Source organism: Squalius cephalus (genome assembly GCF_949319135.1).
Source record: "Squalius cephalus genome assembly, chromosome: 1".
Taxonomy (NCBI): domain Eukaryota; kingdom Metazoa; phylum Chordata; class Actinopteri; order Cypriniformes; family Leuciscidae; genus Squalius; species Squalius cephalus.
The window spans coordinates 5,952,890-5,975,671 of record NC_137122.1 but is presented as its reverse complement, the minus strand read 5'-3'; the positions used below and the strand labels follow the sequence as shown (position 1 = coordinate 5,975,671).

At 38.3% G+C, this 22,782-nt stretch overlaps 1 protein-coding gene across 1 annotated transcript; it reads left to right on the top strand.

Annotated features, from left to right (window-relative positions):
• Positions 1-243: 243 nt before the first annotated feature.
• On the top strand, positions 244-22,558 carry LOC307166665 (uncharacterized protein; the record flags this gene model as incomplete). The annotated part of the gene is made up of 13 exons (XM_079885161.1): positions 244-360; positions 17,905-18,159; positions 18,977-19,136; positions 19,394-19,616; positions 19,710-19,836; positions 19,989-20,287; positions 20,378-20,468; positions 20,556-20,672; positions 20,782-20,857; positions 20,966-21,223; positions 21,372-21,543; positions 21,863-22,011; positions 22,099-22,558. The coding sequence occupies 13 exons, from the start codon at positions 244-246 to the stop codon at positions 22,281-22,283; spliced, it is 2,229 nt and encodes a 742-aa protein (XP_079741287.1). The 3' UTR covers positions 22,284-22,558.
• Positions 22,559-22,782: the final 224 nt, after the last annotated feature.

Here is a 22,782-nt window from a genome sequence, read left to right as displayed (position 1 = left end):
TCCAGGAAAAATGTCAACTGTTCGCAGACTACCTTCTCAATGATCTTGGATAAAAGCGGGAGCTTAGAAATAGGCCTAAAACTTTTAAAATCCGACGGGTCCAAACCTGCCTTTTTTAGTAGTGGCTCCACTATAGCATGCTTAAAAGCATCTGGAAAAACACCAGTAGACAGCGAGAGGTTAACCATTTTGGTTACACAAGGGCCAATTTCCTCAAACACCTTTTGGAAAAGCCTAAACGGAATGACGTCCAATGAACAGGAAGATGGCTTCATCCTGGTCACCAATTCAGAAATATCAGCAATCGTCACAGTCCTAAAAGTGGACCACATGCTGGAGACTGGTTCAAAGACATCAGCGGTACCCCACGAATGGGACGGGATTTTATCTTTAATCATTTTGATTTTGTTGGTGAAAAATCCCAAAAAGGCGTTGCTGTCAGCTTCACAAAAAACAGGGATAACTGGGGCAGCAGGACAAACAAGTGTATTAATCGTGTCAAACAGCACTTTAGGATTTTTTTTATTTAATGTTACTAGTTGACGGATATAGTCAGATCTGGCTTTTTCAACCGTCACATTATAGGACAACACAAGATCCCTGAGATAAAGCCTGTGCACCTCAAGGCTAGTGGATTTCCACAGGCGTTCAGTCTTTCGACACAGTCTCTTAAGATTTAAAATCTCTTCATTAATCCAAGGTCACGTTTTTTTCTGAGCAGACAAGTTTGATTTAACTGGGGCCACCTGATCCAGAATTTTTACACAGTGATTGTTTAAACAGTGAACGAAATCATCCACATCAAGGCAGTCCATAACTAGAGTAGAATCAAACAAATCAGAAAATGTATCTGCAGTATTTGCAGTGATAACACGTCTCTGAGACCTAACTGCTAAAGGCTTTGGGTCAGAACTGAAGTGAAGATCAAACAGAACAATACTATGATCACTCATATACACATCATTTACAGATACGTTTAATATATCTAGGCCAAGTGTGAAAACTAAGTCTAAAATATGGCCTTTTTGGTGAGTAGGCTCAGAAACATGCTGCTTGAAATTAAAAGTTTCAGTCAATGTTAAAAATTCCATTGCGGGGCAAGATGAGCTGTCATCAACATGAAGGTTAAAGTCCCCAAGGATTAAGACAGATTCCAACTTAATTATAGAGGACAAAAAGTCACTAAAATCCTTAAGAAAGACAGCAGAAGGGCCAGGAGGACGGTAAACCAAAATACAGTAGAAAGAGGACGAGAAACCCAACTTGACCATCTGCAATTCAAAAGAAGAGAATTTTTGGGGCAAGATTTCATTGCATTTATGGATGTCCTTGTGCACAATAGCCAGTCCACCACCGCGACGACATGGGCGGGGCCTCCCAACAGCAGAGCAACCAGCTGGGCAGAGTTCATTTAAATGAATAAGATCTTCCTCTCTCTGCCATGTCTCTGACAAACACATAATATCCAGGCCTTCTCTTGTGAAAAGATCATTTAATGAATGCGATTTATTCGCAATTGAACGAGCATTCAACAGGCCAACATGCATTTTGGATGACGTCACGGAGGCAGTGTCCCTGTTGTGCAGCGGGATTGGTTGAAGGCACGTCCAGCGGTCACATGGTCTCCTGCCGGTCCATGCGGAGAGAGCCGGCACAAACACGGAAGTAAACATTGGCGGCGAAGACCTCTGACCACAACTCCAGCGCTGTGAAGGATCCAGGACACCCATTGAAGTCCGAACAGGCGGCGGCGAGATGGCCGCCTCTGAGCCGGTGTCTCCGGACAAGATGGCCGCCGCCAAGCCAGTGTCTCTGGACAAGATGGCCGCCGCCGAGCCGGTTGTCTGTTCCTGTTCCTGAGCCGGTGTGTGGGCCAGTTCCTGAGCATAACTCCACAGCTGCCCTCAAGAAAATTTTGGGAGGGGGCAATGGGTCCTTTAAACTGTCATCTCCACCCTGGCCACCCGAAGGGTTGTCTCCGCCTTGGCCGTCTGAACTGTCTGGTCAACCCTGGCCACCTGAACTTTCAGGGCCGCCCTGGCCCCCTGCACAGCCTGCTCTGCCCTTGACGCCTTAGTGAAGCTTAGTGTCAGGCTTCTGTCACTTCTGTCTGGTTTGTATCTTGGTTTGTTGACAGAGCTCTGACACTCTCAGTTTGTCATGTGTTTGTGTATAGTCTGGTTTGTTGTGAGCACATGGCTTGCTGTCTATTATATTAATAATATAATATATTGTCATATACTGCATTATACTGCATACTACTGTCTGTATATTGTCTAGCCCCTCCCTTCTTGTTTCACACACACACATAGCAATGTCAGACTCTTAACTCCTCACCTTTATCATTGTTTGTGTTAACATGAAAAGTGCAGTGTTAAACTTTTATTTTGATATCATGATGAACAATTCACATTTAGAAACATATTTATGTATTCTCCTGTGTTGGCGTAGATTTACAAATGAGTTATGTTACAAATCTTGTGAAATGGCACACATGGCGTTCCCAGATGAAAGTTAAGCAGTGCAACTATGAGAAACAAACCGCGTCCGACTTTTTGCATTCCCAATCGCACGTTATTGGAAACCTAAACAAACAGCATATAGACTGAGTTTGTGTGGAGCAGCGTTTACTGTGAACAAATCTGAGGTCATTTTAACGTAATCTGCATGCATGTAAACAATTAAAGCGTTGTTGTGGCGAGAGGGGAAAAAAAGAGTGCATATTTATTTAACTGAATCACAGCCTTTCTGATTTCACAATAGCACTATGCTATATTATGATTGTAAATGGTTTTAATATATCGCGTAGCCTTAGAAAAGGGTGTAATAATGCGGTACATGGATTCTTCCATGTATCTCACTTCCGGTATTTTTAAACACACATACTTTTTAAAACAGCAAGGATAAAGACAATTAGGAAAAATAAACTACTGACACTGAAATGGATTCATATTAACCTTGTTTAAAAGCTTACTTTTCTAGTTGATCAAAGATGTGACATTGCGATCTAAATCCAGTGTTAGTTCAGTGTAATTGCCACGTGTTGAGCAACAAAATCTCTTAGGTAGGGTATCTCTGTAAGGTAGTCACAGTCAAATCACTCCTTCTCCACCAGTGTTGCCAGACTGGAAATGTCCAAGTATTGTACCAGAAGCTCAAAATTATCGTACACAAGTCAAACGTACAGAATACAGCTATTTATTGACCAACAACTTTTTGACACGACATGAAAATGACTTTTTTGCTAAAATATCAACCTCAGCTTGGAAAAAACTGGCCTAAGCGCTGCTGAAAGGACTTTACTTTTTTTTTTTTTTTTACTTTTTTCTTCTTCTTGCATAACATACAGAGATGACATGTTAATGATACACAACTTTGTTTACAATATACAAAAAGAACATTAACTTGTGCTCATGAGAGAGTCATTCTCCACGATGATTGGCCGAGAAGACATAACGTGAGATCAGATGAAAGACATGCGTATCTCCACGTTCAGGTTCTTCTTACGGTAGACGTAGAATCCACAGCTAGATCAATGAGTATAGAAGCCCTATGATTACAACCACCATCATTTGAAGTGTCACACAATTCTGAGATTGTTTTCATTATTTATCGTAAATTGAACAGAGGTCAAAATTATCGTACAAATACGATAATTATCGTACGTCTGGCAACACTGATCTCCACTTATAGCTGGTGTGTGGTGATGGTTTTAATAACCGTGAGTCTCGGGCTGGTTTGTCTTCTTCTGTTGATTATCATCATACTGCGGTATTTCATGATCACAGCAGAGAGAGATGAGAAGAAGAGTTACAGGAACACAGCTGGAGAGTTTGATCAAACTAAATACTGCATATGTGGTTTCTCCACTGCATGGATCTTCATGTGTCGCATCAGGTAACTTTTAATAGAGAAACTCTTCCCACACTGATCACACGTATGTGGCTTATCTCTGCTGTGGATCCTCTCATGTCTTTTCATATTTGATGAGTCACTGAATCTCTTGTCACAGTGAGAACACTTGTAAGGTTTTTCTCCAGTGTGAATTCTTTGGTGCCGTTTTAAATCTATCCCTGTAGCAAAAGTCTTCTCACACTCAAAGCACATGTACTCTCTCACACCAGTGTGAGTTTTCTCATGTCTATGTAAAGTTGGCAGCCATGAAAAACCCTTTCCACACACAGAACATGAATGTGGCGTCTCCTTCATATGAACTGTCAGGTGTCTCTTCAGGTCTGATGCACAAATAAATGTTTTGCCACATTGATCACATGTGAACGGCTTCTCTCCGGTGTGAACTCTCCTATGTGCATCAAGATTAGGTTTGTATGTGAAACTCTTCCCGCATTGATCACATGTGAACGGCTTCTCTCCGGTGTGGATCCTCATGTGTTGCTCAAGACTTGCCTTGGTTGTGAGACTCTTTCCACACTGAGTGCAGGTGAAAGATTTCTTGGCTCTTCTTTTCTTTAAAAATGTCTGTTTAGTCTTTGAGCGACTCAAAGGATTTCCTCCAGGTTGGACATGATGTTCCTCCTTCACTTCACTCAGTTCTTCACTCTCCTCCTTCACTTCACTCAGTTCTTCTCTCTCCTCCTTCACTTCACTCAGTTCTTCACTCTCCTCCTTCACTTCACTCAGTTCTTCTCTCTCCTCCTTCACTTCACTCAGGTCTGACATGAAAGTAAAATTATTCACTTAATTTTCATCAAAATAATTCGAAGAGAGAAATATAAAGTGAAGGACATGAAAGTGAGCCCTGATGTAATAGTAGAAATTAGACAATTGTTATAAAATATTATGATAATTTGATGCCTTTTTATAAATTGATTATATGTCCTTGAAACTTTCCATTAATGAGGAAAATGTATCTTTCCAATTATTATTTAAAACATTGTAGGCACAAATCCCATGTTTCTTTAGTAATAACTATTAAATATATTTGATCAATGACACAATTATCTAACATGATATTAACATTAAAATATACAATACTGCCATTTTTGACACCAACTTTGAGATTGATATTTATTTTACTAAAACGCTTTGAATTATTAATGGCCGTTCACACTAGACTTTTCCTTGCACTGACTTCCATTCATGCGCATGTGAAAGTGGGACACCAGAAACACAAGCTCAAGTGAATTACCCTGTGAGAAATAACACAAGCGTTTAGCATTCAAGTGGAGTGGATTGATTATTTTTAAATTTTGTATTATTATGATTTGTTATATGTTAAATTTATGTTAGTAAATGACGTCTTTTCACGGCCGTTGCAGTGTCTGTAGAAACTTCACAAGCTCAAAGTGTAGAGTGGCCATAACTTTAACTGGCTTAAAAAACATTTTTCATTATCTTTATCTGTGTCCTACATGTTTCACTCAACCCTGTTACTCCTGACATGATTTTCCTCCTTTTAAAAACAGAGCATTTCTTAAAACTGTGACACACAGGAAGTGACATCATCTGGGCTCTTTCTACTGCATGATGGGAAGACAAGAAAATAATCTCAATCCATTGTCTCAGTTTTTACACAAACTGTAGCATTGACTGTATTCATCAACCCTGTTACCAAAGTTAATGTAAGAAGAATCTCTATAACTATGAATAACTTGTATGATATTTTACAAATACAACTTTATTAGTAACTTGGTGTTTACTGACTATTCCTAAAAAAAAATTGTAAACTATGTTGAAAATGACTGAACTTCTGGTAACATTGTTGCAATTTGGGAACCAGATATAAAATAAATGTAAAAAAAACAGTTAAAATAGTATTTAGCTTGATCTGATGTTGACAATCAATATAAAAATGTCTCAAACCTCCCTTCCCATACACAAAAGAAATATATGTAAATATATTTTATAGTGTCAAAAATATATGTGGCATATATTCCAAATACATTGACGTTGTCCACTTATATTTATCACTTTGAAATATATTCTAAAATATAACAAAAATATATGTGTGAAATATACATAAGTGTGAAATATATTTACATTTATAACATGTAATGTAAAATATATGACAAAATATATGGTCAGAAAATGTTTAGCTTGCAATGAAAATGTATTTTGATCATAGTAATTCCTCTACCTTTTCCCCTATACACAACAGTAGGCTACCATATTTCACTACTGTATTATGACACACAGCTATAATAAATACTGTACTTACATTTAAATGACTGCAATGTAAAATAACAGATAGTTGCTTTCCTAGGACTATTAGGCCATATTAGGTGGCACGTACCTAACACTAAGTGCAATTATTAGATTTATTGTTGTTTTATTGACATCTTTCCTGAATTCATTTAAATATTGAAAATATGCACAATATTTATGATGCAAGTATAGCAGTGACACTCCAACAGTGACGTGCACTTAAACAATAGATAGAACTCAGTGTCTAACACTGCATACACACACTATTAAATATCTGTATTCAATTCTGTAAAAATAGGGAAAAAACTATGCATTCTGTGTTGTTTTCTACTGGCCTACTGGTTAGGGCTTTGGGCTTGTAACCGAAAGGTTGCCGGTTTGATCCCCGATCGGTAGGAAAAATGTGGGTGGTTGAAGCAGAGCACTGCTCTCCCACATCCACGGCTGAAGTGGTCTATCTAAAAAATAAATTGAAAATGTACTGTTTGTTTGTGAAAATGTTGACTTTTTAAATTTCAAAATATATTTACATATATTTAACTAAAATATATTTATTGGGCCAATATCAAATATTTGCATATATTCCAAAAATATATTCTGAAAATATATTTAAAATACATTTCTTTTGTGTATGGGTTTACTGACCATTTGTTGAAGAAAACCCAGAACATTCTGTACCGTTTCATAGTTGAACTGTTTATCTAAATGTGATGAAGTGCTTGAATGTTTCTAACATGAATGTTCTTCAGCATCATGAATGAATAAAGAATAAACACCAACCTCTTTGTTCTTCAGGATCTTCAGTGCGTTTCATTCTGCAGGGTTCTGGATCACTCATGTTCTCACTGTCCTCTTTAATAAACTCAGTCTTTGCAGATTTCAGCTCTTCCTGATGCTCTGATGCTCGTCTTCACTTGTAGCTGATGGGAATTTACAGCATTTATTGGAGAATTACTGTGGGCGGAGCTTCACTGATGATGTGATTGCTGTGGGAGGAGCTTCACTGATGATGTGATCGCAGTGGGATGAGCTTCTCTGATGATGTATTCCAGCTTGGGGGGAGCTGATCTGCCAAAATCAAAAATATCAATTATATGCCAATTCATTATTTATTTTTAATAATTTTTAATAATGTGTATTGCTAATCCTATCACTATTCTGCTTCTTCATTAAAATACAGGTATCTATAAATAAAGAAAATTATATAAATCATTTGAATTCTTCCAAGAATAAATAATGGTAAGAAAAACAAAAAACAGAAAAACATGCATATAGTAGGGCTGCACAATATATTGAGATTATCGAAATATCGCAAATGTATATATCACGATGTATTCTGTTCTGATCATTCTGTTGTTAAATAATCCTAATGTAGGATAACCTAAAACTCTAAACACCGAGGTTTACACTGATGTTAAAATAACACTTCTTATGCGACAGTAAAACACTGATGTGTTCTTCTCAGAAGTTGTAGGGATGTTTTCTTGTCACAAAAAGAATGTGAAACATGCATGTAGGCTATATAATAGATAATTTAATTTAATTTTACACACTTTAAGCATTATCGTATAGCATGTTGCATTATTTAATGAGTTATCACATTTTTCTTCAGTATCGTGCAGCCCTAGCATATAATAGCCAACAAATACCCTCAGTCTGCTGACACCAATGAAATGAGCTTTAAGTGTCAATTTACAGGAGATCTGAAGACATCAGCATAATAAATGAGGTGAAAACAGGAACTATTGTCATGAAATAAAGAGTGTTTTCAGCAGATCTGTTAATATTGATGAGCCTCAGACTATCAACACTCATTCAACAAGCCATTCAGGGCCATCAGCAGATCATCTCACTTTATTCTGAGTGTTTGCTGTTAGAAACACATTATCTGAGTCAGGATACGTGATAAAAGCCTGTAAAACTACTCTACTGAAAGAAAATTATTGTAATTTCTCACAATAAGACATGGATAAAACATAAATAACACAAAAACAATCACTAATGACACTCATCTTCATCAACCATTACCAGGGTTGGGGAGTAACGGAATACATGTAACGGCGTTATGTAATTAGGATACAAAAATCCAGTAACTGTAATCCGTTTATGTTACGTAAAAAAACGTAGTAATCAGATTATAGTTACATTTTTAAAAAGGGGGGAATACTTTCAGGATTACAATGGTTTAATTTAAAACTAAGTATTTTGCAGATTGAATCACTGCTGCAATAGAAACGATGCTGCCTGCTGGTAAAATTGCTTTTAATTCATGTAAATTCCGCTGCTATTTTGTAGAAATTCGGAGAGTAGCTTTTTAGTACCCAAAGATGTTCGCTGTCTAGGCAACGTAGGGGAACTCCCACTGCCAACGCCCCAAGTTCAGTCAGTTCAGTCAGGCAAATTAAGAAAGATCACGGCTTTAGTCAACATGTAGGCCTATTTTAAAATAAACTAATATGTAGATTGTGTAAAATTTTTAAATGTTGTGTTTTTATTTTTTTGTTAAAAAATAGTTGAAAATAAAACAAAATAATCTGTAATACCATACATAGCCACTAGATGTCTGTATAGCCCTTTACATAAATATATATTCAGGCCTGTGTGTATATTTTGCAAATATTGTACACTGGACCAAATTCTTAATAAATAAAAGTTTTTTTTATTATTTTTTTTATAATATTTCTTCTTGCTTGACTTTATTTATATACATGACCTTGAAGTAATCCAAAAGTAATCAGTTACATTACTTTATTATTACAGTACTTGGATTATGTTACTGAATACTTAATAACATTTTATATGCGCAGAAACTGAAAATGATCATAAAACGTTTACAAATAGGCTACAGAAAAACAAGCACTATTGTTCCAAGAGTAAAACGCTATTCATATTTATTAGTATTGCTTTAATGTCTCACACGGCTCATACTAGGCTCAATGTAAAGCATTTAGCAGTCCCTCTTCCATTAATTCCCTTCACAGATCTCAAACTTTAACTTTTGACTTGACGAAACAATCACACAAACGAACACAAACTCGCTCAGGTCTGAATGAACTCAACATATATTCTCCTCATGCTCGCTGCTGCTGCACTAAATGTTTATTTCAGAAGGAAGACACCAGAAAAGATGCACAAGCAGGCCCGGAGTGGGTAATCGGGAGAATCGGGAGAATTCCCGGTGGGCCGCTTCACTTTTGGGCCGGTCGAGGAATTTTTTTTTTTTTTTTTTTTTTTTTTTTTTTTTGTCACATTTCAATGTCACGTTAGTTACATGGGCTACACACGTTTCGCATTCTGACACCGCAGCGCGCAGCCTCTGCATGGGTTGTACCATGTGAGGGAGTTCTCCCCTCCCCTCCGATAGAGTTGGTTGGGTTAGTCCGTCTTTTCCAAAACGTTTTCTCAGGTAGGCTACCGCGGCACCACCGGCGCCTACCGAAAGCTGGGCCGGCCCTACCGTAACGGTACACGTCAGGGAGGATGGATGGGAGGAAGAGGCCAGGAGGTATGGAAGCTTTGTTTCCGCCACAGAATAAAACATTTTAAAAGATAATTGCGACTTTTTATCTCACAATTGCGAGTTTACATCTCGCAATTCTGACTTTATTTCTCAGAATTGCGATATATAAAGTCAAAATTGCGTGAAATAAAGTTGCAATTGCGTGTTATAAAGTCAGAATTGCGAGATATAAATTCAGAATTGTATGAAATAAAGTCGCAATTGCTTATAAAGTCAGAACTGCGTGAAATAAAGTAGCAATTGCTTATAAAATCAGAACTGCAAGATATATAGTCAGAATTGTGTGATGTAAAGTCGCAATTGTGTGTTATAAAATCAGAATTGCGAGATATAAAGTCAGAATTGTGTGAAATAAAGTCGCAATTGCTTCTTATAAAGTCAGAATTGCAAGATATAAAGTCAGAACTGCGTGAAATAAAGTTGCAGTTGCTTATAAAGTCAGTACTGCAAGATATAGAGTCAGAATTGTGATATAAAGTCGCGTTATAAAGTCAGAATTGCGAAATATAAAGTCAGAATTGTGTGAAATAAAGTCGCAATTGCTTCTTATAAAGTCTAAGTGAATTATTATTTAACCTTTACATTATTTGTTAACCCATGGTATTAATACAAACTACACAATAGTAAGAGCTGAACTGTTGCTTCATTTATCCAATTTAGAAAAAGTGCTAATTTGGAATTCCACCATGGAAAAAGTGGGCCGGTCTTGGGCCTGAAACTCCCGGGCTGAAAAGTGGCCCCACTCCGGCCCTGCGCACAAGTATCGCTGTGATCGATTAAAACAATACAGAAATGAGCCTGTCGCTTAATCAAACTGTATAAAGTTTGTGTGATGGTTGTGTAAATATGAGAAATACCGTGAACTGCTCTCCTCACCTCAGAAGACTCGACGCTGAAACTCTCAATGACGGAAGAGAAACGGCGCGAGCGAGCGGTGACGTCATCGGCCGCCAACTGTAGGAGGGGTTCAGCAACAATTGTTTTAAACAACTGGTAGCTAAGCTTACAAGTATACAGTCGTTTTAGTAATGCTTATTTGATTATAGCTGGAGATTTTAACGAAACCCCTGACGATGCACAAGATAGATTTCCTATAAGAACTATACCTCTAATTCACATGATAATATTATTTTATGGTTGTGTCGAAATCTTTCAGTGGCAGATGCTTGGCGTTTCTTTAACATTGGTTGTAGAGGCTTTACTTGGTCCAACAAATCTGGATCGCTTAAAGCTAGAATTGATCTTTCTCTCATTTCTCATGCTATTTTAAAAGATGCCCATACTGTTAATCATCAATTTGCCCCGTTTACTGACCACATGTTAATTTCTTTGAATCTTGCACAATACAGTAAGTTAAATAGAACACAAGGGGTTACTAGAAATTGAACAGTTGTCTTTTGTAAGACGCCAATTTTAATGATATTGTAATTCAACTGGCTAATTCTATGTTTAGTAATACTTAAAGCGACCCTGGCTCTAGCTGGGAGTTTTTTAAATTTAGAGTTAGAGACCTTGCTGTTAATAGAAGTAAGCAAATTAAAAGAGAAAAAAACATTAAAGAATTAAAACTCATTCATAGATTAAGTGTGTTAATGCAGAAGGAAAATCCCAGTAAAGAGGATGAGGTAGAAATGAGCACATGTCATTTGCAAATTGAAAATATGTACACAGAGATTGTTAAAGGTGCTTTTATACACTCTAGTCTAGAGCAAAATGGATCGAGAAGGGTGAAAGAAACACTAATTACTTTTTTGTTCTTGAAAAAAGAAACCGTAAAAAGACATCTCTTTCTGCCTTAAACATTAATAGTGTTGTATGTACAGATCCAGGAATGATTTCAACCTTTGTATACTCCTTTTATAAAAAAATTGTATACTTCTCAGTTTTCTAAAGAACAATCTGACGATTTTCTTTTGAGTATTCATGATAAGATTTCAGGTATTAAGGATGACTTTAAGCAACTTTGTGATTCTGATATCTCTATAGTTGAAATGGAGGATGCACTGAAATATATGAAGAGGGGAAACTCTCCAGGTACTGATGGCTTGTCTGTTGAATTTTATTTACATTTTTGGGACATTTTAAAGCAACCTCTACATAGTTTGTTTAAAGACTGTATTAAAAAAGGAGAGATGACTCCCTCAATGAAGCAGGGTCTTATTTCCTTGATCCCCAAAACTGATAAACAGAGCCGATCCGCCCTATACGCACACTACGCAAGCTGCGTAGGGCCCCGCAAATTACTCAAGGCCCCGCCTCCCCCTCGTGTCAAAGCGCGTCAATCAAAGTTTACAACATCGTTGAGAAATGAGAAAATGAAGCGGAACTATCCTTCTGGTCACGAAGAAAGAGGAAAAAATACTATGCGAGTGAATTGTGGGAACAGCAATCAGGTAGACTGAGTTTGCTTGTTTATAAACTGCAGCTGGGAAAAGATAACCGCGTTGCACGTTGACTTTCCAAAATAAACTAGCCTATAGCGGGATGACAATCCTCATTATAGGCGTAGACACACATACTTTTAAAACAAGACAATGATCATCTACTCTCCAAGTCAAGGTTAAGTTACAACTCTGCAATGCCAGATGGAAAACAATGTAGGCTATTGGCTTTATAGTCTATATTGCAATTAAGATGCTGATTGACTGGACATACTGGTCAATATGGATGCACATCCCTCAGTAAATAATAACCTTCAAGCATTAAGTATTGCTGTTATCATTTAAAACACAGTGACATGCTGTGGCAATTTTAGCTAGTTTTATTCATTCACAGCACAGGATGCATTTGTGATTTCAAGAATTCAATTTGTTCTATTTGAAGTGTGAATACTTAATATTTTACTAGTAACACTGTCTATTTCTGATATCAGGAATTACCTTTATTATATTACCTTTATAATATTATTACTCAGCAAGTAAACAAAAGCGTAAATATCTACGTAATAAAATACAAATTCTGATATTGGGGTTCCAATCATGCACTGAACCTTGATTAATTAACAAGGTTAATTCTTCACTGTTTTCCAGCTGTATATACAGTTTTATCATTGCTTTTGTTGTCAGGATTAGTAACTTGCCATTTTGTGACATTTGGAGTTCATTTTCTATCAAATGTTATTGGCAATGTGTATTGTCTACAAGTATTGAGGTCTCTGCATCACATTATGCTTAACGTCTGACATGTAGATATGGTGTCTCGCAAAATATCTATAGTATAAAGTACATGGATTTCCCAAGTAAAGCACATACCACAAATGTGTGGTATAATTTAATATTATATTGTTTGAGTGAAATGTAATGCAAAGGAAATTTCAACTAAATTGATACTACCCAACCTTTTACTAGCCAAGTTAAAATACTTTCACCTAACTTAGTTAAGTAACGTATACTTAATTCCATATGTGAAATTAACTTAAAAAATATGCGTGTGAAATTAAAAAAAAAAAAAAAGTAAATTTTACTTATTGTTTATTTATAGTGTGAGTCAGGTAGGAGGGCCCCTTAATTTTTTTTTTGCTTAGGGCCCCAGGGAGGTCAGGATCGGCTCTGCTGATAAAGACCCGCTTTTAATTGAAAACTGGAGACCTATATCACTGTCAAATGCCGATTATAAATGACTTGCTTTAATTTTGCCAGTTCGTTTAAAATCTGGCCTTAATAGTATAACTGGCGAAAACACAAAATGGATTTATGAAAAATAGGCATATTAGCTCCAACATAAGATTAGTTCTTGAACTTATTGATTATTCAAAGAATATTGATTCAGAACTAGAGGTGGGCGATATATCGTTTAGACGATAATATCCAAATTGTTGTCTGGACGATATGCAAAATTGGGATATCGAGTATTTCATAATTTGTACAATCCGACCCCCCAAACATGAAAAGAGCTGGAAGAAGTTAAATAGAAAACAAATAACGCACACTATAACATTCTAAACAATTATATGTAGCGATTTTTAATACTGCAGGGCAGTACTATTCCCGGAAGCAACGAGTGGCCCAGCCCATGGTCCCGTGTCGTCAAAAACGCACGAAATAGTGCGCGCAGAAGCACATGCGCAAAACCGGTTTGTAAAATGATATAATAATTATTTTTATTTTATCATGTCATTTTACAAAAGGACATTTTACAAACCTACGTTTTGCGCATGTGCTCCTGCACGCACTTTTTCAGTCACAACACAGCAATCAGAGGAGGACGCGCTGAAAACTGTAATGCTGTTCTCTTCCTTCATAACTCGTACTGAGAAGGTTTGAGTTGCAGAGGAATTTGTGCCTGTTTCACCTGTTCAACCACATCAAAGTTTCGTAATTAGTAAGTCCGTGCTTTTTCTCTTTTTGCTCTTATGTGCTGAAGGGCCGCTGTGCCTTGGTGAAACGGTGTTTACGTGAAGAGCTCTTTTCCAAAACGCCATAAACCTAAAAAGCTGACTCAAAGAACCAGCAAAAGTAATGATTATGAATATGTAAAATATTGCAATAAGACATTTTAATTGTTTATTAATTTCTGTGTCGGCTGCAAAGATGAAGTTTACGATAGGCTATTGACTCGCGATCTTTGCAGTAGGTTAGTGAACGCACCGGAGAAATGCACATTTATTAGGCTACATAGTTTTCTTTTTCTTTTTATGTATTAAATCCAGAAATTGGCAATGAAAAAAATATTAAAATTAAGATACAATTAATACAAAACGAAATTCGTTTTAAAGAAAGGCTTTGTGCTTTCTGTTTTGAGGTATCTGTGAAAGTTTGAAAGTCTTTTAGTGCCGCTTTCAGAGCGCTCGCGTCCATAATGGAGAACTGTCATGTAATATTGTTTTTTCCTCAAATGCAAACACGAAAAATAAAAGACAAAAGACTTTTTTAAAAAGACAAACCATCAGTTTTTGAAAAAAAGAAGAAGATGGATTTATAGCGTTTTGAAAAGAACATTTTTTACTTTGAATTTATCATCAACAATATTGTTGTTTGATTTAATAATCACTGTTGCAAGAGGTGCCTAGTTCCGTTTTTTTTATTTGTATTTTTTTGTAAGTGGAAAGAGTAGGGGCTACCTCAGATTCTGTTTAGTTAGCTCCTTTACTGTTTTTTTTTTTTTCTATAGCCTACAATAATAAGTCAAATGCAACAAGTCAAAAGACCAACTGGGCCTTCTTTGCCAGTTTGCACACATTTCTTTGAAGGATGGCAAAAATATCGTCTGAATATCGATATCGAGATATTGGAAAAAAATATCGAGATATTCATTTTTGTCAATATCTCCCACCCCTATTCAGAACCTATTATAATGTTTTTGGATTTTTATAAAGCATTTGACTCTTTAGGACACCAATTTTTGCTTAAATCTCTTAGTCTTTTTGATTTTGGATGTACATGCACATGCTACCAAATTTTGTAAGGGTGCGACTAAAATTTTTCCTAGGTCGCACCGGTGCACCTAACGTCCTCACATCTGCTGCCTCTCCACGAACTAATCGTTTGTTCTCCTTTGACGGAACTCACACTCATGGGAACTCACACTCTTCTCTCACGCTTAAAGGAGAACTCCCGTCAATTTTAACATTTTTTTGTAAATTTGGAGTGCTGTCAGTACAGAGAACAACGACAAAAATCGGTGTTGCCAACACCGTATTATCCTCTTTTTAAAATTTGCACCCTGTTGACTTAAATGGGGCAAGTTTTAAACCTGCTTTTAGCCTCTTAACATCCTTGATGTGTCATTACAAGTGCCCAGCCATGTGAGTGATTCCTTCAGAGTGAACACGGTGAATCTGACTGTAGTAGATGTGAAAGATATGAATAAAAATGAAGTTAATTCGGCCAGCGCTCATACCTGTATTTATTTCCCGTTTTCGGTCGACGTCCATAGTAGTCGATTGTCGAGTTCACGCGCGTTATCATAGGTAACTAAGCAACAGTGGAGAACTCGACAATCGACTACTATGATATATATATATATACACTCACCTAAAAGATTATTAGGAACACCTGTTCAATTTCTCATTAATGCAATTATCTAATCAACCAATCACATGGTAGTTGCTTCAATGCATTTAGGGGTGTGGTCGTGGTCAAGTCAGTCTCCTGAACTCCAAACTGAATGTCAGAATGGGAAAGAAAGGTGATTTAAGCAATTTTTAGCACGGCATGGTTGTTGGTGCCAGACGGGCCGGTCTGAGTATTTCACAATCTGCTCAGTTACTGGGATTTTCACACACAACCATTTCTAGGGTTTACAAAGAATGGTGTGAAAAGGGAAAAACATCTAGTATGCGGCAGTCCTGTGGGCGAAAATGCCTTGTTGATGCTAGAGGTCAGAGGAGAATGGGCCGACTGATTCAAGCTGATAGAAGAGCAACTTTGACTGAAATAACCACTCGTTACAACCGAGGCATGCAGCAAAGCATTTGTGAAGCCACAACACGCACAACCTTGAGGCTGATGGGCTACAACAGCAGAAGACCCCACCGGGTACAACTCATCTCCACTACAAATAGGAAAAAGTGGCTACAATTTGCACGAGCTCACCAAAATTGGACAGTTGAAGACTGTCTGATTGCCTGGTCTGATGAGTCTCGATTTCTGTTGAGACATTTAGATGGTAGAGTCAGAATTTGGCATAAACAGACTGAGAACATGGATTCATCATGCCTTGTTACCACTGTGCAGGCTGGTGGTGGTGGTGTAATGGTGTGGGGGGTGTTTTCTTGGCACACTTTTGGCCCCTTAGTGCCAATCGGGCATCGTTTAAATGCCACGGCCTACCTGAGCATTGTTTCTGACCATGTCCATATCCCTTTATGACCACCATGTACCCATCCTCTGATGGCTACTTCCAGCAGGATAATCAGTACCAATTACCAACAAAAAAAAACAAAAAACACAACTATTACAAATGATTTAGCCTTTGTTGCTTCAAAGAAAAATAATGCCTTTTTGAATTGACCTTATAGGACTACAATAAAACAAGGTTTATCGCGAATTAAAGCGCCCTGTATCTGCTGCTCAGATTCGAACGGCATCACACCGGCGGCCATCTTGTCACAGGGGAGCTTTCTGGTGAGCTCTGTGGTATCTTAAGTAAGGCGAGTGATCAGCACGAACACAAATCCTCTTATCTCGCTGAAATCTTGATGGATTTACAAACGGTTTGGTTTCTTACAAACGTTATTAACATGGCTATAATGCTGGATGCTTGAACATGTTTAAATATATAATATTATATTTATTGATAAGTATGCAGTGTCATAACTACATCTCTGACGTTTATAACAAACCAAACCGTTTGAAAATCGGTAGAAAATTGAGCAAGTTAGCATTGTTAGTGAACTATGGTCGTAAGTCCCATTGAGCTCAATTAGTAATGACAGAACTTGCGACCATAGGTCTGTAATTGAATCTAAATCAGTCCATTCCATGAAAAAAAAATTACCTGACAAATGGAAGGCTCCCTTTTTATGGAGGTCCATGATGACCACTGGTGGATGATCACCACAATTTACACAGGAATACCGATAGTCATGATCAGTGAGTGCTTCAAAATAAAGATACCCGTGTAGAACTGTATTAGCTGAGGGAAACTTTACCCCTGAAGTCAATTCTACATATTCTACCACTCTGCTCACTGCACATAAGGGAGAAACATTATAGTGAAAATACAGAAAATGTTCTGTTTAAATTTCATATATTTACCATTTTAAAAGATTAATTCATAAGTTATACTTAAATTAAATAAAAATAAAAAAAATACCTGTGGCATGTTCCTTATGGTTAAAGGCCATCTTTCAATTTAATTTTATAACTTAATTTATACAGAATCTTGTATGAAAATGTCAATTCAAAAAGACATACATAAGAATACATATGTTTTATAAGACCCACGGGCAGAAATTAAGAAAAAAGTGTACATTCTAAGCTAGGCTTCAAAAAAACGCCCTTTTCCAGAGAACGCGTCATATGACGTAAGGACAGGCAAACAAAGGCGGGGGCGCTGCCCTGGACCCTGGTTCTCAGTGTGGGTTTACGTAGTCTGAGAGGTGGTAATAGAAAAGAGAGCTTGTCGTTATCGTTATTATATAGTACGTTTGAGTTGTCACAATGGTGAATTCTTGTGTTTGTTTTGGATGCAACAACTCCAACTTGTCTGGCCATCGGGTCCACCGATTTCCAAACAAGAAACACAAAGATTTCCGTGCTTGGATACGTTTCGTCCAGGCAAAGAGAGGCAATTTCGCTGCCTCCTCGGTGACAAGACACACGGTGGTATGCGAAAAACACTTCACACCGGACAACTACAACCAAGGAGATCTTATGGAATTTCGCATGGGATTTCGACGAAGAGAGTGGGTTAGGCTGGCAAATGGAGCTGTCCCATCGGTGCATGCAAGTCCACCAGCAAAATCTGGCGGGAGTGAAGAGTCCGTTAGCACTAGCAGAGAATCTGCGCGCCGAAAACGGGAGCTTTGCACAGTAAGTCTTATAATACTTTATACAAATTGTTGCATCGAAATGTAGCTCTGCATGTAATTTCTGCAAATGTATTTTTCTTGATGTTATAATGGATTAGTCTTGGCATGACTTAGTTTGAGAAGTTAACGTTAGCACCATGAAGGCACGAAAGCCCGCCTAGCTGTTAACGTTAGCTTCCGTCAGCTTACTCATGTTACACCCCGTGAGGCTGCACATGAGCCTCCTGACACTTATTTTATTGAACTAATAAGACAGGCTTCCAGACTGCGACCATTTTCTGAGAATGTGGGAGTCAAAATTTTATGTGGTCGCATTTGTGCGAGTGCATGCAGGTTCATGTAACGTTAGCCTACTACTCGGTTAAACTCACGCATAAATTTTCCTGCATTGAACTTGGTTTAGCGCCCGCCAAAGTGAATTTTTGTCCCGCCAAAGCTTTATTTGATCGGTGAGTAATAGATGAACTGCTGCGCTTGGCTTGTGACAGTGTGCATGTTTCGAGCAGAGAGAGAGAGAGCCCCTGTCGCGCGCGCGCACTCTGTAAACAAGACTTCACCGTCTCCAAAACGCATCCAAGTAATGCTTTACACTTTCGCCTGGCATCCGAAGAGAGAGAGTGCGCGCGCGCGCGCGCGCGCGACCGGGGCTCTCTCTCTGTGAAGCTGGTATCAACAGGGCACATGCGAGGGAATGCAGCTCGGGACAACTTTGAAAAGATTTTGAAAAGATTAGCAGTCTTTTAAATAATGCATGAATGGGGTATTTTCATGAAAGGACTACATTTTTTTAAAGTTTAAAGTTGTGATTTTGTTTTCAGATTTTGGGAGAGAGTGCTGCCAGCAAAGACGGGGCGGGTGCAACTGCCACTTCAGATCCTGAAGATGATGTAGATGGAGACATCTCTACAACGGACCCTGAGCCAGTAGTGGTCCATCGTGGATCACAGTGCAACATAAGATGTTTACATCGTTCATTAGGTAGTTAGCTTATATCTAGCATTCACCATACATGCCATATACAATCACAAATAAGGATTACATGTCAAAATTTTTCATGATCTCCATGGCTACTATTTTGTAATTTACACTTTTCAGACAGTAAACATTAAAAATTATGAACTTCATAATGTTAGAAAAATATATTTTGTACTGGGATGCATTAGATTAGTGCATGTGTTGTTGCCAATGAATGTACAATGGTGAACAATTATTAAGATGAATCTCTTTCATCTAAGCTGTTCAGGTAAAGCCTCAGATGGTGGATGTGGGGACTCAAACCGAAAGGTTTGAGCATCGCAGATCAACTCCACTGGCCAGTCCTGAACAAAGTGATGATGAATGGTCATTTTCTGATATCATCAACCATTCTGGTGATATGTCATGGAGTCCCGGGGAGGAGATGTTGAGCGAGTCCTCTGAGGAGGAACCAGAAGAGCTGGAATCTCTCAGTGACCCAAAGTAAAAACCTTTTTATTAATGGAAAATGTCTGATTGTGTATCAAAAAATGTCATAGTCAGAATTAATGTGTTTTTTCCTTTTCTTGTTTTCAGTGCTGTTGACAAGTTCATTGTTTGCCAGAGGCAGTTGCTGTCTTTGTTCACGGTTTGTCCTGCATGCTGTGGGGAAACCCAGGGACACATAATGCACCCGGAAGGAACCTTCATAAAAGTCAAGCAGGTAATGTCTTATTTGTCAACTGTCTGTGAGGAGCTGAATTATAGTCTGTGAATGTACAGTATGTATATTCATTATTTGTGTCTTAACTATACAGGTATTTCACTGCCTCATCTTAAAGCTGCTTGAGTCTTGAATCTTCTCTCATCTTTCAGGCCTGCGGAACTTGTGGTTATGAGCGTTACTGGCAAAACCAAGAGAAGGTGCATCGAAACATGCCTGCCTGCAACCTTTTACTCAGCGGTGCCATCCACTTCTCAGGTTGCATGGCTACTCAGACAATCAGGATGCTGAAGCTGTTTGGACTGCAGTGCATAAGTCCCGGCACTTTTTTCCGCCATCAGCGCTATTACACTATCCCTACCATCGTGCAGGCCTGGAGGAATGAGCAGAAGGGGATCATCAGGGAGTTGAAGGAGACTGGGGGTGGATTGATCCTGTCTGGTGACTGCAGGTAGAATGGTCAAGCTCACGTCACTGATGTAGAACAGGTCAGTGTGTTTTTGCATTAACCTCTAAATGTAACTGTTTTTGACGTTCTTAGATCAGATTCTCCTGGACACTTTGCCAAATATGGTAGCTACTCCTTGATTGAGGATCGAATTAACAAAGTTTTGGATGTTCAACTTGTCCAAGTAAGTTGATGTCACATAAAAATCTTGCGTCTGATTTAGTTACTGATATTACTGTTACTGTTCAGTAATAATCCGTTGGTTTTACAGAGCTCAGAAGTCCCAAGCAGCTCTTGGTGTGAGCTAGAGGGTCTAAAGCGGAGTATGCAGTTCCTGATGGACCAAGACATGCAAGTGTCTGCTCTGATAACAGACAGAAATCGGCAGGTAATGATGCTAGGAGAGATCTAAAGCTGAACAGCATATTGACATGCACAGCATCACTCAAAATAAGTTCTAAATTCTATAAAATCAATTTGTGTCTTATTTGTTTTAGGTGGCCAAGTGGGTACGTGAGAAAATGTGTTCAGAAGGAACAAGGCATTTCTTTGATGTCTGGCATATTGGGAAAAGTATGTATTGTGATGTTGGTAGTTCTATATAATAGACTTGTTTTTTGTAGTTAAATTCACTTTCCTAATAATTAGTTTGCTCTGCTCTGTTTGTCTGCTCTGGAACAGGCGTACAGAAAGCACTGGATGCTGCTGCAAAAGAGAGGGACTGTGAGGATCTGAAGCTGTGGAGGCCAGCTATTATCAACCATCTGTACTGGACCGCAGCTTCCACTCCTACAGGAGATCCAGATGAGATGCAGGCAAAATGGCAGAGTATGATAAATCATGTACAGGACATACATGAACACAGCACTCCTGCATTTACCAGCTGCGCACATCCACCGTTGGAAGGAGAGGCAAGAAACAAGGAGTGGCTGGAACCAGGTACAACATAGTAGCCTATGTTAAAAGATGTCAAATGTTTAGTTTGTCAAGTTTAGTTTGGTTTTATCAATACGTAACCCCATGTGTACTAATAATTACTTGTGTTATGAAATGCGACAGACTATATGACATAATATGTTTTATTTAGGATCACCAGCAGCCACTAAACTGGAGAGTGTAGCTGCCAGGAAAGCACTGGTAAAGGATATTCGACAATTGTCACCTCAGCATCAGACATTCTCCCTGGAGGCCTACCATTCCCTCATTCTGCACTTTGCGCCCAAACACACTGGCTTTTCTTTTCTTGGGATGTACAGCAGGTACTGTTATCACTCAAAAGTATCAATACTAATAAAATTAGGCATTTATTTTCAGTTTCAGGATATTGCAATACTTTTGTAGCAGGATGATGACAGAATGAATATGGCTAAAAACTAATGCAGTCTTGTATAGCAGACCAAAATGTTATTGATTGATAACTGCATTACATATTATTTGCAACAAAAAAAAAATTGCAAAGATGAGTCATTGTCTTAGACCCATTTGAACTGAAAACATTAATGTCATGTATTTCTGTTGCATTTCACTGCATTGGGTTAGCTTTGGAGACCTAATGTTCTATCTACTTATCTCCTACAGACTTCTCTTGGCGGCCCTACATTACAATAGTAATGGCAACAGAGATGTAGCTCGAACCAGTGAGGGTGAGGCACGCTACGCCGTTCGCTACCCACGGTTTCGGAAAGGTGGCTGGGTAGTCCACCCCATCAAGGAGAAACCATCTTACGGTTAGTAGATTCACTTAGTTTTTCAATATCTTTTTTATGTGGGTCAACCATGTTACTAAATGTGTTCTAAACATTTCTCTCCTCAAGGATACGCAACAAATCTTATGGTCTCTCTGGTAGAGGAATACTCAAAGTCACCACAGGCCCTACAAGAAAGCAGTGCTGTCTTGTCCTCTGCTGCCCCGCCCCCCCTCACCACTTCCCTCCAGAAGGTTGCCAAGGATGAGGCAGTCAGCCTCCATCTCGCACAACACTCACGCTTTAACATCTAATAAAAGATCAATTTTACCAGTTGAGTTTGTTTCACTATGGATTTATTAATCATCTTCCAAGCGGGGCCACTGGAAACCTTTGTATGTTTGTCCCTCCTCTGCAAACTGCCTCCTTATTGCTGACACAACACACGAAGGTATGGCTTTCCTAATGTCCCTGCCTAGTATTCCGTACGCCCAGCGGACAACCTGCCTGTATGCTGTGTATCGGAACTGCCTGTGGTGGAGATTGGGACATAATTACATTTTGATCATACCATGGTTTCATAATAAACAATTCCAATGGTAAATATTGCATGTCCTGTTGGCTGATATTCTACTGTACTACACAACACCAAAATTGTTTTTATAGTAAGTATATGGAAACCACTGAGTTTAAAAACCTGCTTAACAGGATTTACTATTTTGGTGTAGAAAAGCTGGTTCTTTAAATTGCAGTGTGAAATAATTTTTGCTCAAAACATACTCTGGTCTGCTGGCTTGGAGAGGGCCATGCTCC